The sequence below is a fragment of the Chlamydotis macqueenii genome, chromosome 2 (genome assembly GCF_036417535.1).
Source record: "Chlamydotis macqueenii isolate bChlMac1 chromosome 2, bChlMac1.mat, whole genome shotgun sequence".
Lineage (NCBI taxonomy): Eukaryota > Metazoa > Chordata > Aves > Otidiformes > Otididae > Chlamydotis > Chlamydotis macqueenii.
The window spans coordinates 92,365,189-92,387,944 of record NC_141557.1 but is presented as its reverse complement, the minus strand read 5'-3'; the positions used below and the strand labels follow the sequence as shown (position 1 = coordinate 92,387,944).

Genomic DNA, 22,756 nt, shown 5'->3' with positions numbered 1-22,756 from the left:
GCTTTGCTCTGAACCCTTGCAGGAAGCAAAGGAGCTTGAAAGCCTGTAAGACTGACACCTAACTGACATTTCTACCTGGGCTAGACCTGAAAACAGAACAAAACCACAGGCTTATCAGAATTGTGGCTCTGAGATGGTGCAATCTACATGGCTTGTGTGTTAGCTGTATGTGGAGTGTTATTTGTCAGAGGCTACAAGAGAGTTTGTTAACCATCAAAGCAGCGGACTGGGAAGAAGATAACATGTGATATTAATCATGGAAGGTCCTCAAGCTGTGTTATTCTTCCTGGATGCTTAATTCTTTTAGCTGGCCAAATTTTCTAGATCACCTTCCAAACATGTTAAGAATAAACTGCAAGACAATTCTACAGTACAACTTCCTGCTTACAAAGATCAGGCCTACTCATCTGTACATTCGTTATCACTATCCAGGCAATGTTAACTCAGAACAGGCCATCCAAGCACACAATGATTTTCAAAATATATAATGAGAAAAATTAATGAGATGCAAATATATCGTATTTCCAAGACCCTCAACAAGAGAGTATACTATTTGGTTTTGGTGGTGATTTAATTAAAAGGGCTTTAGTACTACTAATACTACTATTTTAGTCCTATTCACAACTCTTAAGCCCCTTACATATGTAACAGTTCTCCACGAGTACAAATCAGTTTTCAGTATATATTTGTAGACCCACTTTAACATCTATTTGCAGAAGATTTGGAAATAAATGCCTTGAGGAAAAGAAAAGCACAAATTCAAGTTATGAGGTATGGTCTACTCTGCTTACCACTTCAGTTGAGTACATGACTTGTGAAACGGAGACTGATGTAATCAAGTTCTTATACTGAGTATTTATGTCTACATATCTTAAACGATTCACTTGTAAAAACAATTTGAGTGCTTTTGGTGACTAAGAGTATTATTTCCCCCAAAATTCTCAGGAAACAACTTACCAACCGTGTGCATGTTTTAACATGTCACTGACACCGTGCAGGAAAAGCAGTCCTACTGGACTTTCCTTTTGAAATCAACAAATTCACCCACTACAAGCACGTTCTGTTTCAATGTTGTGGGTTTTTTTTCCTTTTGCTTTGAAATTTTTTTCCTCTTCTTTTGGATTGAATTACACTTAAAACACACAGAAAGTCATTACTTCAACACTAAGGGAAGAAAAGATTCACACAAGGCACAGAGAACAACTTGCTAGTTAAAATTCATATTTAATCTTGCAGTGGGGGACCCAGACAGAAGCAAAGTAGAAAAAAAAAATAATACAAGATGTGAGATAGGAATCTTTAATCAACCTCGTTGTATCAGACTGGGTCCAGCACCACTTTGAAAATGGATTACTTTCTACCAAAAACAATGCCAAAAAGAGCCTTTACCTCCCCTGGGGGAAATTAGAACAGCCTGGGACATCAAATGGGAAAAAAAATAATCAGTAGCAGTCACAAATGGAGGGAAAGAAAAGGTGAAGCCAGATTCAGGTTTTGGACCACTTAATGCCTCAGATGTGCCTTTGAAGACTGAGGTGGAGTGGCAGAAGCCTGTGGGTTTGTGATGCAAAGGAACGTTTCCTTCTGTAGCAGACAATAGGTTCTTCCAGGATGTTCAGAAATGTACTTTTTTTTTAAACACTTTCTGTTATCAGGTCAGAGGCAAAATCAAAATTCTACCTGCAGATGATCCACCACAGAGCTCCACAGGGCTCTGAGGTGCCAGCTGCCAGCACGAACAAATGCCTCAGGTCACTTTACAACCAGGCTAAATACAACTTGCAATATGACACAAAAATTTAAGTCCAACTTCAGCAGCAGCAACCTACTAGCTAGCAGAAACACTGAGAAAGCGGTGAAATGTCATTTCCCAGATGCTGTGAGGTTGAATCATGTGTGTTATGGCACGTAGTCAAGTAAGGCAACATCCTTAATAGGTTAGATTACCCACTTATAAAAAAAAAAAAAGTAAAAATTAAGAAGGAATTCTGAAAGCACTGTTAACTAACATTCATTGACTCCTAGTTTTGTCTTTTAAAAAGCAAGGTATCTTGCATAAATATTCCACGCTCCCAATGAATGCTGAAAGAAAACATGGTTGACATAGATATTTCCTATTTATGTAACTTCTAGCTTATATAAGACAGTCAGAACCTTGGCCCTGCTGTAGCTCTCTCTTGCACTCCTACACCGCTGATCTCAGTTACGTATTAAGGTTCCCTGGAAGCCAACAGCATGTAACCATACACCCATAATTAAGTACATACTTGAATGCTTTGTTAAACAGGGAAATACTGATGAATTGCTGCCTATATAACTAATGATGAAATAGTAGTAATGTACATTTAAATTTGGATTATGCTGTAAATGTTTTATGTCAGGCATCTATTAACCACTGAAGACTGCCTACAGCCAGCCTGCAACAGGCCACTGGCACACATTGGCCTGGCCACACATGGTTGGATGTGTCTTGCAAAGGACCAGCAATGGCCCTAAGAGTCTAGAATTTGCTGATAATGCTCTTCCCTTTAAATAATAATGCAGAAGAAGGGCACTGCTAACTTCAGATTTCCAGCCTAACACCTGTATAACAGCAACTTGAAGCAGGAGGTTCTTCTCACCAACAAATGAGTCAGGTAAGATTAACTTTCTTCCCGCTCGTCAGTTCCTGACCACGGCGCCACTGGTGCCTCTTATCCAGCACCAACAGCACAATCACGCTGCTGGAACTTTAATCACTTCCCCAGCTACTTTGTTCAGTGCAAATTTAGACCACAGTGCTAAAATTATCAGCGACTTCTGATAAACCATCTATATAAGCATCTACTGATACTCAGAGGGGTAAAACTGCAGCAGAACTAGCAACAGGATGGAATACAATGAGAACAACCTAGACACTTTCAGTAAATTTTTTATAGTGTTTCTTCCTCACTAACTTATAATTTTATTTCCTGTCCCCGTCCCCTATCCCCCTACAGAAGTATCACTGGGTGCCTAAAGTTAATTTGGAGCTGGGTGCTAAAATTACAGCTGTTACAGTGCTGAGTGTGACAGACTCTAAGGTCCCCTGATGAATGCGTGTCCTGCAGTGGACACGTACATGCTATACACTACTCGAAGGGGGCAAGGGCCACGGAGCCAGCAGCCCTACGCAAACAGAGCAGAGCAAGTAATAGTAAGGGGTTAAAACCCATACAGAATTTGACCAACAGAAAACCAGTGGAAAAGATTCAGCCACCTCCACTGCTAAGTGTATTAAACCTGGTCAGAGCTTTTGAGAAGGCAAGAAACCATGTGTTGCAGCTGCGGCAGCTGAATGACTGTTCTCCTCCTGCATCCTATTAGAGGGATTTGTCCCAAGACTTAATTGGCAATTTCGCTGTTCTTCTTTTGTTCAGCAGTGTTAACATACTTTTTGCCGCCTTTGCTGCAGAGAAGGCACCAGCATAGCAGAGCTGGAAATTAGATCATAGGTGCACTGCAAATTCCAGGGGTTCATTTTTCACAGAAAGTCAAAACCACCTTTTAAGTGCATAAAGCAGCTGTCCCACCACACTCTGACAGTAAGCTTGCCCATACCTTCAGTTAACTTCTGGCACACACAGACAGGGACTTAGATCTCTTCCAAGACAGTCAAAGAATAATGAAAAAGCAACTTTGATGCTACCTGAAACCAAACTATTCAAAGCACATTGCCTGCATTCCTCAGCTGCAGGCGCTGAGCCAGGACATGGAGATAATCATTCAGACCGGTGATGGGGGAGGGAGAAAGGAGCTAAAGGACTCGATAGCTGAAGTAGTCTGGTCAGGAAAATCTAGAAAGAATTTAATCTGCAAAGTAGCAATACAGTTGTGTTTCTCACCCATCTCACTCCCATTAGGTGCATTAGAGAATTAAAATAATAATGGACATGGTAATTTTTTTCCTTTTTTGCTTGCTTCTTTTAACTGTTCCATAGAAAATGAGGACCTATACCAAGCAAACCATTTCTCTCTCATCTGGCCTCGCTTTTTCCAATTGTGGCTAACATTTCAGCCAACAGCGGAACAGTTTACATGGGGGAAAAGTCTCTCCCTATCTTCTCCCAATCATGAACCATGTCCTGCAAGACTGAGATTTGACAGCTATAATTCTCTTTCTTTAACCTATCTACCAACACAGGTACGTCAACCCAAGACAAATCAGTTATTTCAGTACTTTACCATCTGTTCTTTGACTTGATTATCTGCTGCAGGAGTGAAGTTTGCACAGAAAAAAAAATTCTGTGGCAGTTAAAAAAGGCCCCTGGGACACTGGCCTCTTTTTCTCCTTGTGTTATGAAAGCTATCAGGGGAAAGGGGGAACAGTAGCAGCATCTCTATGTCACTACAGTATCCAACAGCAACATTCTGTGACTCAGCCACTTGAAGAAAAGTTCCTGGAAATTTCTTAGTAATTCTAACTATGGTTTCAACTCCATCAATTACAGCAACTTTTGAGTTGTTATTGATAGCTAACATATGCTGTTCCAGCTATTGTGTCATACAGATCTATCCTAAGCAGGTCTACATGGTAAGAGCAGCAGCAGACCCTGCAGGCCTTAATAAACTTCCTAAAGTTGGAGAGTCAGCAGCACAAAGTTGGAAAGTACAAAAAAAAGTATAAAAACACTAAAAAAAAACAACAAACCAGCTCAGCGTGCCTTGGTTTCCATGCAGAGTGTTGTGTTCTCGTTTAGAACCTAACATGCAGTCTATTTATACCCTCAATGCATATGTAATACAAATAAAATGCATTTAAAAAACACCAAAGCCATATAAACTGAGAATTTTGGAAAGTGTCTTACCTTTGACCCAATAAGTGTGTACAGCCATTGGATGGTTTCATTATGATTTATTACGCCATTCATGCCATCAACATAGAGCATTATCTGGCCCAAAGCTATTGTAAAAAAAAGAGAAAAAATACAATCAGACTCGATGAATACTTTTTCTAAGTCTAAACATTGCTGGCAATTTACTGTAAGCAGGGTTTTTCCAGAGACATGAGGAGCTCAACTAACAAAAGATATATTGGGCAAGATTTTGCTGGACAAAGTCCTGGGCAACTGTAGTAACTTCACTGACTTTATCTGGATGACGTAAGCATGAATTTCATACAGGGACAAGCACAGGCACTTGTTCCTTCCTAGATGCCGCCACATTTTATTGCCCCAAAATCTGAAAACAGTATTCTATATACTGCTTACTGTTCCAACAGTTCGACGAGCCAAAAATGCTTTACATTTAGTGAGCCAAGACTTTTACTATTTGTTTCAGCACCATATAATGTCAGGAATTAGTGTATTTGGATTAAGGTGACTGTTCAGTGAATTCCGATAATATGAAGTTAAAGCAGGGCAATTAACACCAATAAGAACAGCAAATATTCACCACTGCACAGTGCTCTCTTGAAAAGGAGTTTTGCTATTTAGTGAGAAAATATAACAAAGTATGCTTAACAAAGAAGCATCTTTATTCATTTATTCTAAAGCATTTAGAACAACAGTCCAAAACATGACAGTAAAACATTTCATAACAGTAATTCCATAGTTTGCAATCCTGATAATATGAGACTTTCTAGAGACAACAGCTATTAAATCTTTTCTGACTGATAAGGACAGACATTTTTGGTAAGGATTATGAAAACTGGATTAGCAAAATTCATCTATCATCTTCAAAAGTTTCCACTGTTAGATCTTCTGCTTTATAGCAGCAGATCAAAGCACAGTGGGATGAAAAAGAAATCACTGATGTAACACCTTTCAGCAGAGCCTGTTGGCATAATAACTCAATTATCTAGTGCACAACCTGACGAGTCCTTAGTACACTGCTTTATGGGGGCAGGGAAGGGGGAAGGAAAAAACCCACAGGGTGAGGAAAGTTACGATGTTCTTAATCTTCCAAACACATTCCGAACGTTTGCTAAGTTTTGCACAGGTTGTGCACAGTGCAGCAATGTTTTCCTTGAGGGCAGATTTTCAAAGACATGAATGTTAGGCAAGCACTTAAGGACCCCTCTAGCTAAGCAGCTAACTTTCAGTCTTGCATCAAGCCTCCTCCTTCTCCCTTTGCTCTAGTTGGTCTAACTTACGGTTAAAAAAACCGAGGTACTAATTTTAGGTACTCATACTCCTTATCTAATTTGTTACACCAAGTTGGAAGCAAAATCACCCTATGCAGTCAATGAAGATGGAGAAAAAGCGAGCAAGAGGGCTACAGCAAGGAGACAACTGGTATCTTAGGCAGGCTGCATCGCCGCTGGGGTACGCCCGGCTCTCTCCACGCCTCCGCTCCAGGAAGCAATCATTCACCATGCTCTGAAGACGCATGTCTCAGGTGGATAAAATCAGGTGGGAGGGACACAGGCCCAAGTGTTAAGGCAAAATAAAAGATGTAAGCCAGTCACTGAAGAGAGATAAGAATTGTACTGCCTGAATAAGTGGCTGCTTTGTAGTATTTCCTTGCAGGTAGAGGAAAGAGGAGAACACTGCTATTTCGGCAGTAATCAGAGAAAGTTCTTAATTTTTGCTTTTACTTCCTTTCAACACTAAAAGATTTGGCCCTTGATCAGGATGAGATCCTGTCATGATAAGGTCACCAACTCCTTTTTTTTTCTTTTTTTTTTCCTTGCAAATTCTTTGGTTGGGGGTGAAGGGATTTAATCAGATTTGAAACAAATGTGAAACAAATTTTACTCTTGGTGTATGCTTTCCAAATTAATATAGAAATCAGAGACAGCAAGTAGTCTGCTTTTAAAGGGAAAGCACACACACACAATACAAAATTACTCCACTGTTTATACTTAAGACTAGTTACCCTGGACGTGTAAGTGAGATCTGGGATGCATTACTCTTCAGCCTCTTAGATGTGACTCTTCATAACAACACTAGGTTAAGGCAAATTAGTAGACTTAAGAAAGAAGCCACAGGAAAATTTTAGAGTCCTGATAATTTTGATTTACTACCACTAATCTTGCCCCCACAAACTCTCCCACCACCTTTGTTTTGTCTTTATCAATGTTATCTCAAGTATATGATACTATCTATATCTTTCCAGTAACAGAATGGTTATTTTGAATATAGGTGAAAAATCAGTAATACATGAAAGAAACCACTACTGCTGCCATGTGAACAAGTAGCCAATAAGTTTCACATGACAAAGACTTGAAAAGAACGCCATGAAATGGCATTCATGAAAGACAGGTTTGCTATGGAGTCATGCGGTCCACATAAAAGTAATTACTCCAGTAATTATCTGCCATACATCAAGTTATCAGCTGCTAACAGACCTTGGCGTGGAGCTTCATATTGCTATTTCCTGCCTTCAGGGGTCAGAAAACTGAAAGTAAGACATGATAGGCAGGGCTGAGGAGAAATTACCTTTCATTATGAGGAAGAGTAAGTTAGGGAGAATCCGTATGTACTTTGTACAAAGTTGATGCCTTATAAATTCTTAGGAAAAGAAGTCCACAATAAGAGTTAAAAAAAAAGGGAATGTTGGGTTTTATATCATGAAGAAGAAAAGCTAACACCTAGCAGCCACATAACACAATAGTAAAATGGAAGAGATCACAAAAACGCTAGTGTAGGAGTAGGCTGGTGGGCTGGAGGTTCTTGGGATCTCCCAGGGCTTGGATCTGGCTGAGTAGGGAAAACCAGTTTTGCATTAGAAGGACATAGACTGGCCACAGATCATAGTCTGCTGAAATGGCTGCAGCTACAGTGCAAGCTCCAAGTTGGCATTTGTACGTGTCTTCAACCAAACTCCTCTTTTTTTTTCACTGAAAAACAAGAAGGCTATTTAATCCATTTAATCCCATCTCTCAGCTAACTGGAATTCTTTTTGGAAGTATATCAACAACCCACTTGCATTAGGAAAACTTGCTATTGTGCAACAGGGGGCTGGGAAAGGGGGGTTTAAGTACAGAGCAGACTTAATTTGGAATTTCTTTGTTCCCACTACCCTTGTCGAACCCTTAATCTTATGTGAAAGTAGTGTGTGACTTCAGCCATAGCTATTTTCAAGTGGAAAATTGCTGGATTTCTTAGGAAAGGCTTAGGCTAGAAAAGGACACACCAGCCAGAAACTTCATAGATTTCTGTGAAACAAGAGGTTTAAGAAAGCCTCTAAAAACTTGCCAGTATTGGCATTGATGCTCTCCTGAGATCTTTCCTATATAAAGTTAACAGGACCAAAGGGGAAAAACTCTACGACAAAACATCATCACAATAAACATAACTTCAAGTGATTTTTCCCACCCAGAGTGTCAAATGATTCAAAGCTGTTTCTTGCCTGCACACCTGCTTCTCTAATCTGCTCTATCAGCTTCATATTTTACCACAAGACTAACTTAGAGAAATCAACAACACTGAACAAGCAGAAAAACTATTTTCTTACAGTTTTCTGAGATTCCAAATCCCACTCATCAGGTCAAGAATTACGGCAGGGATGCATCTTGTGATTGAATTTGTTTCCATTAGAATAAGCAAATGTACAAGGTGAAGCAGGTCAAAGCCAGACCCTGTTGCCACAGGTTTCGGCTCCTGAGGAAGCTTCTGGCCCAAGTTCATCAGGCACTTCATAACGTGCACGTGACACACTGTATACAACAATGGTGAGCAAAAATGACAGACAGAACTGTGATGAAACTAACTGGGAAGAACCAGCTGATAAAAGTCATCGTTCTCATTGCTAGTTACAATCTGATCATCATCAACAAGAAATTAAAGTTCTGTGTGATTGCCTTCATTCAATTTGAATACAGACTACTAGCCTACGCGTGCTATCCTGGGCACCGCAAAGGCATACTCCATCAAAGTAAACGTTCTGAGCAAGAACAAAGTTTCAGTATCTGTCTAGTGAGGCATCCCGAGAGGGAGATAATACAGTTACCTAGTATTCCATTACAAAGCAGTAGGTGATAATTCTGAAGAAAAAAAAAATATTTCTCCATGTTTCCTCATAGCAAGAGCTCAGCTACCAAGTGGGACTGCCCTGAACACAAAATCTCCAGCTCAGCCCTGACATGCTGGATGTCGGGAGCTTTTACTTTTGCTTGTAGCACACTCCCATCAACAGTGCTTGAACATGCACCCTCAGGGAAGAGCTTATCTTCTCCATGATGTTCAAGGGTACTGGGTAGTGTTTTCCCTGATGAGAAATCATTATTAAAATCAACTTTTGTACCATGCAGCTACTTGGAAATAAACAAAATCATAGCAGAGCTCCTTGCTTCTAAGAAGTGACATCAGATAAAATAGAGGACCTGGCCTCTCCACTACTTCTAAAAATGATCTTATAAAGCAGCACTGTGCCAAACCTTATGATTCACCCCCATTCCACAGGGCTAGAACCAGTTAAAATTTTTAGGTTTGGGGTTTTGTTTGTTTTGCTATTTCCTCTGTTACTATTTGTATGGGTTGGTTTTAGCTTCTGTGCAAAATCTGCTGTTCATGCACCTATTTCCATTTCTTTACTCCTGTTAAAGATGTCTTTAGTCATCTAGGAAGACAAAAACAATCTTATTCCTAGCTACAAATGCATGAATATTTTGTTTCTTATCAAAGCTTTCTTAAATTCCAGCTCCTTTCTCAATCTTGTCTTTGTCCTCCATTCACTTGTTCTTTCCAGTATCACACACATCATGGTGTGAAACATGCTATGAAACATGCTGTGAAATTAATATTCATAACTCCTATATTAAGCATGTACTGAACCTGTATTAAATGTATGAACCAGGAACTGAGCTTTCTCACAAAAAAAAAAAAACATATCACAGAACTAATGTTATAAATTAAAACTGCAAAGACAGTTCTGTACAGATGTAAATGTATTACATTGCTAATGTAAATCAGAAGTTCCCCTGCTCCTTGCAGGGGGGTTGGACTAGATGGCCTTTGAAGGCCCCTTCCAATCCAAACTATTCTGTGATTATTTAAAAATCAAAGTCAAGCTCACTAAGAAACAAAAATTCTTTCTTTACTTGGTGGCTAAAAACGTGCCTTTGCTATTATTTTATTTCTAAAGAGACAGTACAAGTGTATTTTGACACTTATTATTTCAATCAGTCCGTTAAAACTCCATGCTTAACGCTATGATCTTAAACGGCAGAGCCTAGCAATAGTTTCCACCGTCCACAAAAGCCCACAGGAAATACTGGAGGAGATTTATAACTCTGACATTCCTGGCACAATGGAGAGACTTTTAGATCTGTTATTATTATTATTCTGTTCTACTTAATTGTCCATCTTTAACAATAACCTTAGCTTTGGTGAATCCCTGGGGCCACTAGCAAAGAAATGCTCTTTCATTGCTGATTACTACATGAAAACAGGTTGCCAATTCTGGACTTGGAGCAGAGCTTCAAACAGCCAAGAGTCTGGGAAAACATGTCAAAGTTTTGAAGCCTCAATTACATTTATAGTCATTTGTGCCGCAGGTACTCAGAAGAAGTGATCCACAAAGAACAAACATTTCCGGTCCTCGGAAACCGACTGGTGATAACAGCAGGCGTAGGGACCACAGAGCGTTTACAAGCCTGATTATTCACTTTGAAAGCAGGTTGTGACTGTGGTTTGGGGGGGCAGCAGCAGGTCCCCTCCCCCTCTCTTTTTCAGGGACAGGGACATGCATGGTCAATGCCTCTGTAACCTCCCTGTTTTGAGGCTCCTTAACTAGAAGGACTCTAGTCACCATTTCAAACTCACACACACACTTCTCTTCCTAAAGCCTACTTCCAAAGGGTTCTCAGGGTCCCCAAGGTTCAAGTGAAGTGAAAGACAGCCCTTCCGCAAGGGACGGCCAACACATGGCAAGCCCAGGACCACAGAAAGCTCTTTCGAGGAATCTTCTACTCTTCATGTCCTCTCCACCACCCTTTCCTCTAGTGTTTCTCCCTTTAAAAAACAGCACGCAGCAAGGTCAAAGGACATCAGGCAGCTTTAATCAGCTCAAGTGTTCCAGTAAAAGCTGGTCCTTTATACACACCACACAACACTTGTGGCAGTGCACAAGCCCCACCAAAGCCAAAGGAGCATGTCAGAACTGCACCTCTTCCAACATTTATTTTGTGGTATTTCTTACAATTTACCTGATTGCAAAGAAATAGTAGACTCTCACTTCACCCTGTCAGAAGTTAACCTGCTGAATCCCTTTACACATGAACTGACTTATGTATATGCATTATAAAAGCTTTGTATGATTAGTCATAATTGTTTTAACCATTATTCTATGTTGCAGCCCTCACATTTTAAATGCACTATATTCTAGCATGCTTCTAGCATGCATTCTAGCATAGACTAATAACACTTACTAATGTACAATAAGCTGGGTAAAGCTTACATAGCAAAAGGTAAAAACATTTTCTCATGAAAAAGAAGCATGTAATTGAAATACCTTTTTAATAAACAAGCAAGTCTACTCCAGCATTAGACCACGATTTTACAAGCTGACTAAAAGCATGGAAGTATGAAAAAAAAAAAAAGAAAGAGAATTAAGGAAGACAGGAAAAGGGGAAAAAGAAAGGAAAATAAAAAGTTAACTAGATGATTTTAAAAGATAACCATTGCTCCCTGGTGCTTCACAAAGCAAAACTCCTGTGGAAAAAGAGAATGTGTGGTAACTCTGAATTAAGATGTCATGTTATAATGTATACATATATAGAACTCAATTAAGGCGGCTGCTACTCAACATAGGCTGTAACACTGAATGTTCTTCCAACGTATGCATGAAGTCACATATTTTTCTTAAAAATTTAGATTTCTAGAGTTTTAAATTATTTTCTGAGGAGACTTCCTCAGAACATTGGCCCACACAACTTAATTTCTCAAGGAGCAAGACGTGATGGTGAGATTGCCAGAGAGATCTTCTTGTGAGGCGAGACATTCTGCAAAAGCATTATGCCAGCGCAGGGCACTACCCATGGAAATACTAAAGAATTAATTCCAGTGGGCTTAGACCCAACTCCCAGCTATAACTTCTTGCACTGAGTACTGATGCTGCAGGAAAAGAGAAGTGGTTTGGCTTCAGGACAGAAATTAAGCTCTGTTTTTAAGAATCTCTTTAATTGCCTATAAAATAGTTCACACACCAATTTCAGAGAAGACTAATCTTTAACTGTATTTTAAACTTTTTATAATGGAGTTATCATGCTTAGGCATCCAAGTGCTTTATAACAGCAGTAAAATTGAATCAGAGTATCACAGGTTGGATGAGGTTGTATGGCACCTCTGGAGACTGCCTGGTCCAACCCATGCTCAAACCAAGGAAATCCAGAGCAAGTTGTTTAGAACTCCGTCCAGTTGGGTGTTGAATATATCTCCAAGGATGGAAACTGCACAACCTCTCTGGAAAACCTGTGTCAGTACTCAGTCATCCTCATAGGTTTTTTTTTTTTGTTTCATTTTTAAGTTTCAATTTAATTTCCTGTATTTCAGCTAGTGGCCATGTTTTGCCTCTTGTCCTTTCATTATGCACCACTGAAGTCTGGCTCTGTCTTCTTTACTGCCTCCAATCATATATTTAGTCCCTCCCATAATATTTAAATTGAATTAAACTGAATTTAAGTTGAAGATTAATCCACAGTCAAGAAACAATAACTACACTGAGCGAGAAGACAGAAAAGAAAATTTACCTTGAATTTAGGATTAAACTGGGGAAACTTAGCGAGACTCCCAAGTTAAGCAACGATACCTTAGCCCTTCTATCTGGGAGCCGATTGAGTAATTCAGTCTGGCAACGTGCTAGATGTGATGGATTTCAAGGCCTTTCCCTCTCAATTAATCATCATGACCATAAGCCTTCTGTCTATGTAAACAATACTAATCCTGACTTTGAAGGTACAAAGAGGGAAACACAAGCCAGCCTCTGCAGAATGGAAAAGATAATTTCTGTAGCTCCCTTTCTTGAACTCCTCAGACACCTATTTACCCTGCACAAAGAAAGGTCCCACAGGTGCTAGCTGTCTTTTATCAATCATTATCAATTACATACAGCACATCAGTTTGGAATTCCAGCATCTCCTTTACATGCCAAAAAGCTAAGCCTTGAGAATGAACTCAGCATTCAGACGGGAAAATACCGTAGAGTTTGGAAGAAAATGCAGTTGAGATTCAGTCTTAGCAAAGCCAGCTTATTTTGACTGTCAGACTCTGTGTGCCTTTGCACCTGGGGCAGAGAATACAGTAATTTTTTAATTTTTTTTTTTTTAATTATATACCAATAGGATCTCTGTTGACTGCAGTTGGGCACTTTTGCAGTGATTATGAAAACACTCCACGCTGTCTTGGTGTTCCTGCCCTATGGGAAAGTAAAGGGAATCAAGGAGTAACACAGCTGGGCTGTTTAACAAATGGACTAACACCAGAGCAGAAAAAGGACACACGGTAAGGTAAAAACATTCACATACCAAGCATTTTTAGTCATCAACAGTATTTCTTGTAACACGGCAGTAAAACTTCCAGGATGAAACCTGTCAGTTTTGAAGTGAACAAAGGATAGATTCTCGTTGACTAGGGTTTTTTTTTTCCTGTTTTTCTTGAAAAAAACTCCACATTTCCCAAGATTTAAATTTTTCCTAAACAAAGACAAGATTGGCGGGAAGCAAAAAGAGAAAACACAAGAATCCCCAGCATTACTGTATAATAAGAGGAATAAAAGAAAAAAAGATAAATTCCTGTGCCAGTTGAAACTTCAAACATAGCTCTACTTGACAGACTTCAGTAGAGTCTTTGTAAAGCACAAACATTGATCAATGATCTTTTGTTGCCACGTAGTAACGTGTTGTTGCTGTCATGAGTGGTCATATTTCCCAAAACTGTAGTTCCTTGGTTTTTAAGCTCAACTTCATTTTCCAAGGTGCTACAACTGGGCAGGTAGACATGGGCCCAGTTTAGCATTCTGAAATAACAGCATTGCAACTGGTAAGGTAGCTAAATACACTTAAACTAAACTTCATCAGGGAGGCTTACAGAGAGTCAAAACAATTTCAGTGGGCATGTAAAGTTACTTCTGCTACTCAAAAGCCAAAAACCAGTCTCCAAAATTCATATGTTGTGGCATACGCTCAGTAAGTATGGACTTCTAAAAATGATACACACTATATTCCTGAAGAACAGAAAAGCAACAAAAGAAAGATGAATGACAGTCCCTGAAAATAGTAATCCTACCACTGGAGTTTCATATCACTTCCCACGGAGGGTTTTGCAGGAAACAAAGCGTGTTGCCAAAAGTGACACTTAGGCAGCCTTCCAATTTTCAGGAAAATTGAAATGCTTTTTATTCTAGCTGGCAGTGTAAGGTGTGCTTAAGGAATACCATGGAAGAGCTACACTAAGAACAAAAAATAGAAGTACATTTCTCCAGCTATATTCTTTCTATATTAAGCTGTTTCAAAATTCTGACATAGTTTCTTCACATGGCAATGTATTCCAAATGATGTTCCCTCTTATCTGCGTGTGAAAGTTTCCCAACAGAAGAAGAAATAGTATTTCAAGAAGTACTACAAAACACCTTAAGTAGGTATCACTTCTAACATTTCTCAATGCTTGTTGCTAAAGTGACATGAGCTACAGGAGTTTAGACAAGTCTAAAAGTTCCTATGAAGGGATGCTTTCTTCATGTCAACAGACGGAAATGTAACAAGTGAACAGACAGCACAGAAGTATTAAGATCATTCCGGGACACCTCAGTACTGTTTGAAATGTTAGTGGCAAAATGGTAAAGAAGCTTTGCTTTTTATAATTGTGCTTTTCAATATAAACTTAAGATTTCTTCAATGCTTTTGTTACCTTGAAACCAACTGATTTAAATGGCACCGTAGAGGAGCAGAGAAAGTCACATTTTTCCTGACTATATTCCAAATCATCCAAAATTGTTGATGAACAGTACATTAAAAGCTTCCTTCCTTGCCCAGGAAGGACTGATTCAAGAGCAGAAATTAGTAGGACAAATGAGAATTTATGATGCTTTGAGTTCAGCAACTAAATTAAGATCATTCTTAAGCAAAGTGGGAGAAGGAAGACTGTATGTTTAAAGCAAAGACAAGACTGGAAGTAAGGCCTCCTCACCCTCATGAGCTGGCTACAAAAGATTCAAACCAAACAGTCTAAAAATAAAAGCTGACTGAACCAAGATCTCCACGTCTTTATCTATTGAGGGATGCATCCTCACATCAAATGATTTTAAGAAAAAAATGCATCTGTCACTTTTTATTCACTGAGCTGCCTTAAAAAACAACAGTGAGTATATCCTTCTAATTTTCTTTATAATAATTACCCAGTGATGGACAATGAAACTGAATTCCTTATATACTTTCCAGAAATGTGTTGTTCAGCATGCTCAGCTTGTCTCTAACATTTCAGATAGACTCCACCCTGCAGTAATGTGTGTTCCGTGAAAGAATCCACTTTCATCTCCTGAATTTATGCTTGTTAGGGCAAATTAATGAAAGACTCTATTCTTTAAGCACGAGCTAAACAAAGCCAAAGTCAGCACTAGAAAGCAAACTGATAAAACACTTCATTAAATGTGCTTTTTATTCTTTTTGTTTCAAGTATGTCTGCTGCTATGTGAATTTTAGGGTTATACAGTCTCCTTTCAAACCTCACAGTAAAGAATGTGCTCAAGTCAAGTTCATATTTGCCATTTGAAGTGGACTTCCCATGAGAAAAAGGTGCAGGGAAGAGACATCATTACAAATACCTTTAAAGTACAGAGCTCACTCTTTTCCAAAATATTGATTGAAAATGCTGGTTTGTGTCTCTGCTCATTCATCTCAGATAATGAGCAAGGATTCCTTCCAAATTAACTGTAATTCTCTTCTAATCCCTCTATTCTTTTTTTTTCCCCCTTCAGCACGGTGACAGTGAGAACTCCTTTGAATACTGAATCACATGTTATTAAAGCAATTCTTAAAGAGAAACATAGTGAAATCATCTCCATCAGTGTCATGTTCAGACTTTTCTCCTTCTGACTGAACTTAGATAGGTGAACAGCTTAGCAGAATGCACACCAATCCCATTTTTTCCCCTTCTCAAAATTCTCAGGCAAAGATACATTTACAAAAAATGTATTAAATTCTAATTTCTGATTAACGGAAAGGCAGTTTACAGAACCTCTGTTTCTCGCTTTATTTTCTTATCATATAAAAAAAGTGAATAAAAAAGATTCAGAACAAAGAAAAATATTTGGGGGCATAAGCTTTGTTTGACCTAACAATGTGAGGTCTGTCACTGGTAATCAGTTGTTTAGTTGTCACCTGTGTGGTGGTATGGAAGAAACAATCATGTACTGGCTAAGTATGAAGGTTGTGGACTTTGCAAAGTCTAAATTTCTTATTTACCAGTAACTATGCAAATGAGAAATGCAGTTGAATAATCACATTTTATTTCCAAAAACATTTTTGAGTGACTTTATCCCATTTTGTTGATATTATTACAATTCGGTGACCATGGCATTACTGGCAATCCTCTGTATGAATCCAAGCATGTTCCTATGATTGTATTACTGGTCAGCACCCTATTAGTGAGAGTTACATAGGACCAGGATCCCTGGATAACCCTAACACTGAAGAAGATGGTGCAGAGGCAATTTGGAGACAGGGAAGTTTAACAGCTCCTTGTGTCAGACAGCTCGGACTGAAGTTGCCAAAGTCTGCTCTGTGAGCAATAAACCTCAAGCTCCGCATGGAAGCAGCTAAATTACTTCCAGAACCAAACCAGTCCTGTAAGCATCACAGACACTTCTGCACCACACTCCTTCAGTAAGTGATGTGGGCTGAACCCAAACCACCTGTGCGTAACTGATGCAGAAGACTATGCATCTATGGCATAGTTAGTTCACAATGAAGACAAGTCCACCATGGGTAATTAACGGTTTCTGGGTACTTAGAAGTAAAAAAACCAAAACATTAGGCATACAAAATTCAAGCACTTGAAATTTAAGAAACAACATAATTAAGATTCCTGTGGAAAACTTAATTCAGCCTACTTTGTGTACAAACTTAACTACATCAAAATCAACTTCAAGAAACATTATTTCTGAGCTTTGGAATACTACCTCATTCAAAGCAAGTGCTGGAAAATACTGTCCAAAAAGCACTTTCTTAGTGTGTGGTCCTAGGAATTTTTTAGTGCAAACCTCCTGTGAAGGCAGAATATTTAATTTCCTGCAGGGTTTTCTATGATGTTCGTCAATATACTGAGTGCTTCACAGGTCTGAATACATTTTCTGCATAGCACACCAATGAGGTAAAGAAATGATTCTGTTCTATTCTGCAGAGAAGTTGGAGCTTTCACTAGCTCTGGATGTCACATCTGAGACACCTGACAACCTTATTTTTGAGAATACCTTTTGATATAACCATGCTTCAGGTATACACAGAACAGCTGCCACTGAGTTTAGGTTCCGCTCTGCGCAGCATGGTCTCAGATTAGTTCCCCAGAAAACAACAAACACACACGGAACAGGGAAATAATGACATTTTCTTATAAGTTTAACTGAAATTACTTGCATAGTACTCATTGCATAGCAATACTATGGTACAAGTTCAGATAAAAATCTCTCTCTCTATGTCAGGGCACCTTGAAATTATTGCCACCGCCATCCTTTTTTTTTTCCCCCTGCACTTTGAAGACTCATTCGCCTTCCAATGTCTGCAGCAAAAAAGGCAGAGGTCACTACAGGCACAATTCCTTCACAGGATGGCCCTTCTCCTTCTCCCAAGCAAGTCAACCATGCGTACTGAGCAAAGCAGAGGTCTAAGGAACAGTAATATATGATCATAAAATTAAATATTGTATCATAACTCATACAAATTAAGTTACTGAACTGAGAGCAAATGACAGCCTTATTTCCAGTGTCTGGAAAAACTGGGTTTACAAACTTTTTAAAACTGATATTCTCCGTTTTTTTTTTTATTAAAAAATAAATAAATTGGGGGACAAAAAAATCCCATATCATGTGCAAATGCAATGAAACTGTTAGATTTGTTACACTCTTTTTTTTTTTGCCATTTAATTTAACAGAATAAATACTACCCGAATTGACTCTTTACACAACCTAAAGCAAAACAACTAATAAATCTACAAACCATCTCTGGTTTGTAATAGAAGTCACATTGTCAGAGATTGGCTGACCAGACATAATTTAAAAAGTTCAAGATGTCATTGCAACAATACTTTGAGTTGGAAGAAGCAAGAGTTATTTGAGATGGACAATAATTCAGGTTCATACATCCAGAGGCACTTTGCAGATGGAAGAGTCTTCATATCCCCCAGCTACTTCCTACGTTCCACAAAACACCATCCATCAATCATCACATGAGGCTTTATAATCTGATGTATTTTCCATTTTTGGGACAACTCCTCTTTATTCTTGTTTCCTCAATAGCAGCACTGATAAAATGTCACCAAACTCCAAAACTTTCTCATCACCCTATGGAATTCTTAGAGAATGAAGAGATTCTTGTGGCTCTTCACACCAAACTCTGGCATGGAAAGATTACGAGAAACAACAAACTTCTTCAACAAACATCTCGCCTTCTTTGGCGGCTGGTATCCTTACGTCTGGCAGAACGCTTCAAGCAGTAATTGCTAACCCTTTGATCATCGCCATCCAGAGCAACTTCTGCTTGTAAAGTGTACGGCTGTCAAACAAAATGGGGTACATGACGTATTTGTGTCTACATAAAACAAAACTATGAAGTGAGTGTATGCTGTCTTCAGTGGAAAGAGTCCTTGCTCTTCACGAAATGATCACCAATATCTCTAGGGCTGTTCTTTCTGTTTCACAGTTGCAACTGGGAATTAATTTTCACTAAACTCATCTTTTCTGATTGCTCAAGGCAGAAGGACAGTCTTCCACTTTTCACACAGTACAAATAATGGAAAAGTTAAAAATTAAATATCCAAGTTGCTTTATTGGTGAAGAAATTGAAGTGGAACTTAAATATACTCATTTTGATTCACTGCTCGATTCAAAGAAATTTGTGTTAGCACAAAGTGCAAAAGCAATAGAAAAGCCTGAAAGCCAGTAATTCACATTTTGTGGTCAAATATAAAAAAAAAATAAATTTAAACATTAGTTATCAGTTAAATAAGGGAAGCTGCTTGCTACTGTGCAAGAAAATCTCAGAGCTTTATAAAACCAACACTGGAGTACTATAGGTGATTTAAATGTGTAAAAAATTATTTCACAACCATTGCATAATAAATGTTATTAAACTTTTCTACATCTTCCCAAGAAAGTGTTGAGACTTCAAAATACCTCTCTACGTGAACCTCTCAGAGCTCCATTTTTGCATATCAACTTGTGAGAGAGCTTCTAACTTGGCTACATAAATAATTTACCTTAAATGCATCCAATCCAAGTGACTTTACAAAAAGAAATAAAATATGAAGTGGTGAGAGAAAGAATCAACATTGCTGGTGCAAGAATTAAAAAAATAAAGTCTATTCTTTCCCGCCTTCCTTAATCTCACCTCCAGTCTAACATACAGACAGGCTGAGAGCCAGAATGTTTATCCAAACTACATAAATCTCTAGACAAACTCTCCAGACTATACAGCCCTGTCCCCACAAAACCTTCCAATTCTTCCTAATGCTGCTCTTCAGCAGGAAAGACTAGTAGAGAGCTATCTTCTACCAGATCTTCAATCGATCTTTTCCTACCACATATTCCCTTAGAAGAATGACTCTCCTTCCTCGCAATGTGTTTATTAAATGAAATGGGAATGGAAATGAGCCCCCAAACCCCCAGTGAACCCTACAGCAACAGGGTACTCCACACCACTGCTGCGGCCGCCTCTGAAAAAGACCCAATTAATTCCCTTATTCCCTACTGGAATTCCTGAGCAGGGTCAGAGGGAGGGAACAGCATTTACCACCACGCAACCTAGTTCAGGCAGCTGGTCCAGCTCACAATGTAAACATAGTAACACCTCGGGAAGGTCACTCAGAGGAATGGTAGCATTAGCAAAGCAATTAATTTTGGGTTGACCATATGTATAGTACTCCTTTGCTTTGCTTTCCTCCCTTCCTTCTTCCACCTTGTAGAAGGAAACACAAGGAGGATTTTTTACTCGTTCTCCGAACAGAAAATTTTCAGAAAATGAGAGATGAGATATTCTTCAACACCGAGAATGTCTTCCTTTTTGGGGGATGATTTCCAGCATGAAATTTTATTTATCTCTTGCCAAAAGAAACACTTTATATTTTTCTCATTTGTCAAAAGGCTTTAAGAACACGCTTGAAGGAAATGATCCAACTAACAAAACAACCAAAATCTTTCCATGCACTTCACATGCTCCATGAAAAGTGGCCACTTCATGGAAACAGCACCTGCAGAGCTAACTGTGCAACTTGAGGTGTGTTTAATGTCTCCTTAAAAATCCTTATTTATAAATACACATGGAAAAGTTACAGATCGTCTACGCCTTTCTATCTTCTGACCACTAAAAAGTGAAATTCAAGGAAAAGGGAAAAAAAAAATGACATGTTTAAAGTCATGAGATTCAACGGTCACCTTTCACTTCCTTTAGGGTTTAATTACATGACATTTCATAAAGCCAGAGAGTAAAATGTAAAACAGAAACACAGCGACGTACTGGAGTCCCAGGTGGACTTCCAAGGTCACACTGAGCTTGCCTGCCCTCTGAGCCCTTGACAACTACAAAGCTGAAATCAGATATTGCTGCATTTACCTCTTCTGCCTTCTTTCATCACCTTTTTTCTTAAATCTAGACTGCCAACTTTAACAAGCCTTCTGTATACAGCACACACCGTACACATTCCTCATCTAATTTACATGAAGAATATAGAGTTTATAGAATGAAGAACTCAAAGGCTAGCTATATTTTATTCTCGGTGTGACAGGCTGTCATGGTGCTTTCCTCCTGCGCCTTTTCTGCTACGCATTTTCTGGCACAACCAGTCACTCTGGACCTAGCAAGGTCAGTCAAGATCTATGCAAAGAATTGTGCCTTCCAAACAGGATATTTTCCTTTTTTTCCAAATCCATCTACATTAGCACCTACAATTACGATTAAGCAAATAAATTTCAGAAAGCTAAAAGACTAGGAGATCTCCAAATGCAGATTAAATGCATTACTGCAGTGTAAATTACTCCTCCCAGGTAATTTCTATTGTCCAGCAATGTTTTTTTTTTTTTCTCCCTGCATCTTGCAGTAACATGTATTTGGTTTTCGGTATTTGTGCACATATTTTTGCTTATATATCATATGTGCAGATGCGTATCTGCAGATAAACGTCTCTAACTCTATGCTTCTGCATTTACACACCCCTCCCTCAAAATTCAAGTCTTATAGTATCATAAAAAAACCACAGCCACTTCACGATAAATGTTTTCATGTGTGTATAAATTAGTTTATTTGTACAAGGTCTTTCAAATCAAGTTTTCAAAGCCCAGACCTTCACAGTGGTTTCAGAATTCTATTTTTAGGATGAAATGCATGCTACAAACAGTAGACGACGTCACCTTATTTAGGGTCCAAGATAATGATATATGTGGACAGAGAAATTTATGTTTCACACCACTTTCATCACTGATTCCTACTGGAGTATCATCTCAGTGGCTGCAGAGGGAGATCCCAGAGAGCTCACGAAAATTTGATTTTTAAACCCAATCTTTCCCCATCAATCTAGAAATATTTTCCTCTTTTTTTTTCCCTCCCACTTCCACAAAGTTTATCAAAATTAAATTTTAAATCACTCTCTATGAAAACTTAATAGCATACAGTGAAATAAAAATGGTTCCTGCTGCTTTTACTGTCACAGTTTTAATGCAAGGCATCTTTACAGCCTGAATTTTGAAGAGCAAAAAGTCAGTCCAGTCAAAGTCACAATTAATGTTGTTGCTCTTAGAAAGTAAACAAAAGAGGAACTGCCACAAGAAGTTTCTGAAGCCAAATGAAGGAATATGAAAACATGGGATCAACACCTGTGTTTTCTTAATTCAAGTAGGCCTAAACGATGCATTTTACCACGCAACTCTTTCTGTAAGCAGGATGAATCCAGTTTGCAATGCTCTCCTAAGAAGCAGAAGGAATGAGACGCATAACTGAAGAGCAGGAAAACCAAAGAATAAAAGAGATACTGGAAATCTGAGTATTTCCACTGGTAATAGGTACACACATGCAGAGACAGGAGAGACTCTGTAGAAGACTGTATCAATTTAGGAGCATGTTTGATTTTACTGGCTAAAGTAAACATCTGATTAATGGATTAATCATTATGGAAACAACAGTGAGCAGAAAACTGAAGTAATGCACATCATCTCCCTGTTCCTGATTTCTTCTGAGTGACTTACAGAACAGCTATAAAAACCCATAAAATCAATGTCAAAAGTGTAAACTATATGAGTCTACTGCTTCCTAATAAGTTGAAGTACCTTCTCATTAAGTTTTATTTTCATAAGACAGAATTATAGTGGTAGAATTATACAGACAACCTAATTTACCTGAATTATGGCAGTCTCTGTTAGCATAGAGGAAAACAGGTTTCCTGCTGAAGAGGCACAAGCCTTTCTTTTGGACAATTTCCAGGAGTTATTAGCTTATGGTCACTTCTCCCCCCTGACCTCCACTCATATCAAGGAAGCAGGTTCTTCCACGGAAAGCCACAGCCAGGGCTCTAAATTACCTTTTTCCTTCCATGAAACGGAAGCTGCACTGATTAAGGACACAAATTAACTAGAATATCAGAAGAAGCAATGATTACAA

General features: G+C 38.7%; 1 protein-coding gene across 3 annotated transcripts in view; it reads right to left on the bottom strand.

Moving 5' to 3' along the window:
• FHOD3 (formin homology 2 domain containing 3) overlaps window positions 1-22,756 on the bottom strand; it is a 393,419-nt gene that overhangs the window by 156,353 nt on the left and 214,310 nt on the right. For all 3 annotated transcript variants that reach the window (XM_086740433.1, XM_086740431.1, XM_086740432.1), the window contains exon 6: window positions 4,827-4,921. In XM_086740433.1, the coding sequence (XP_086596559.1) occupies window positions 4,827-4,921 (95 nt within the window). The remainder of the gene's footprint in view (window positions 1-4,826; window positions 4,922-22,756) is intronic.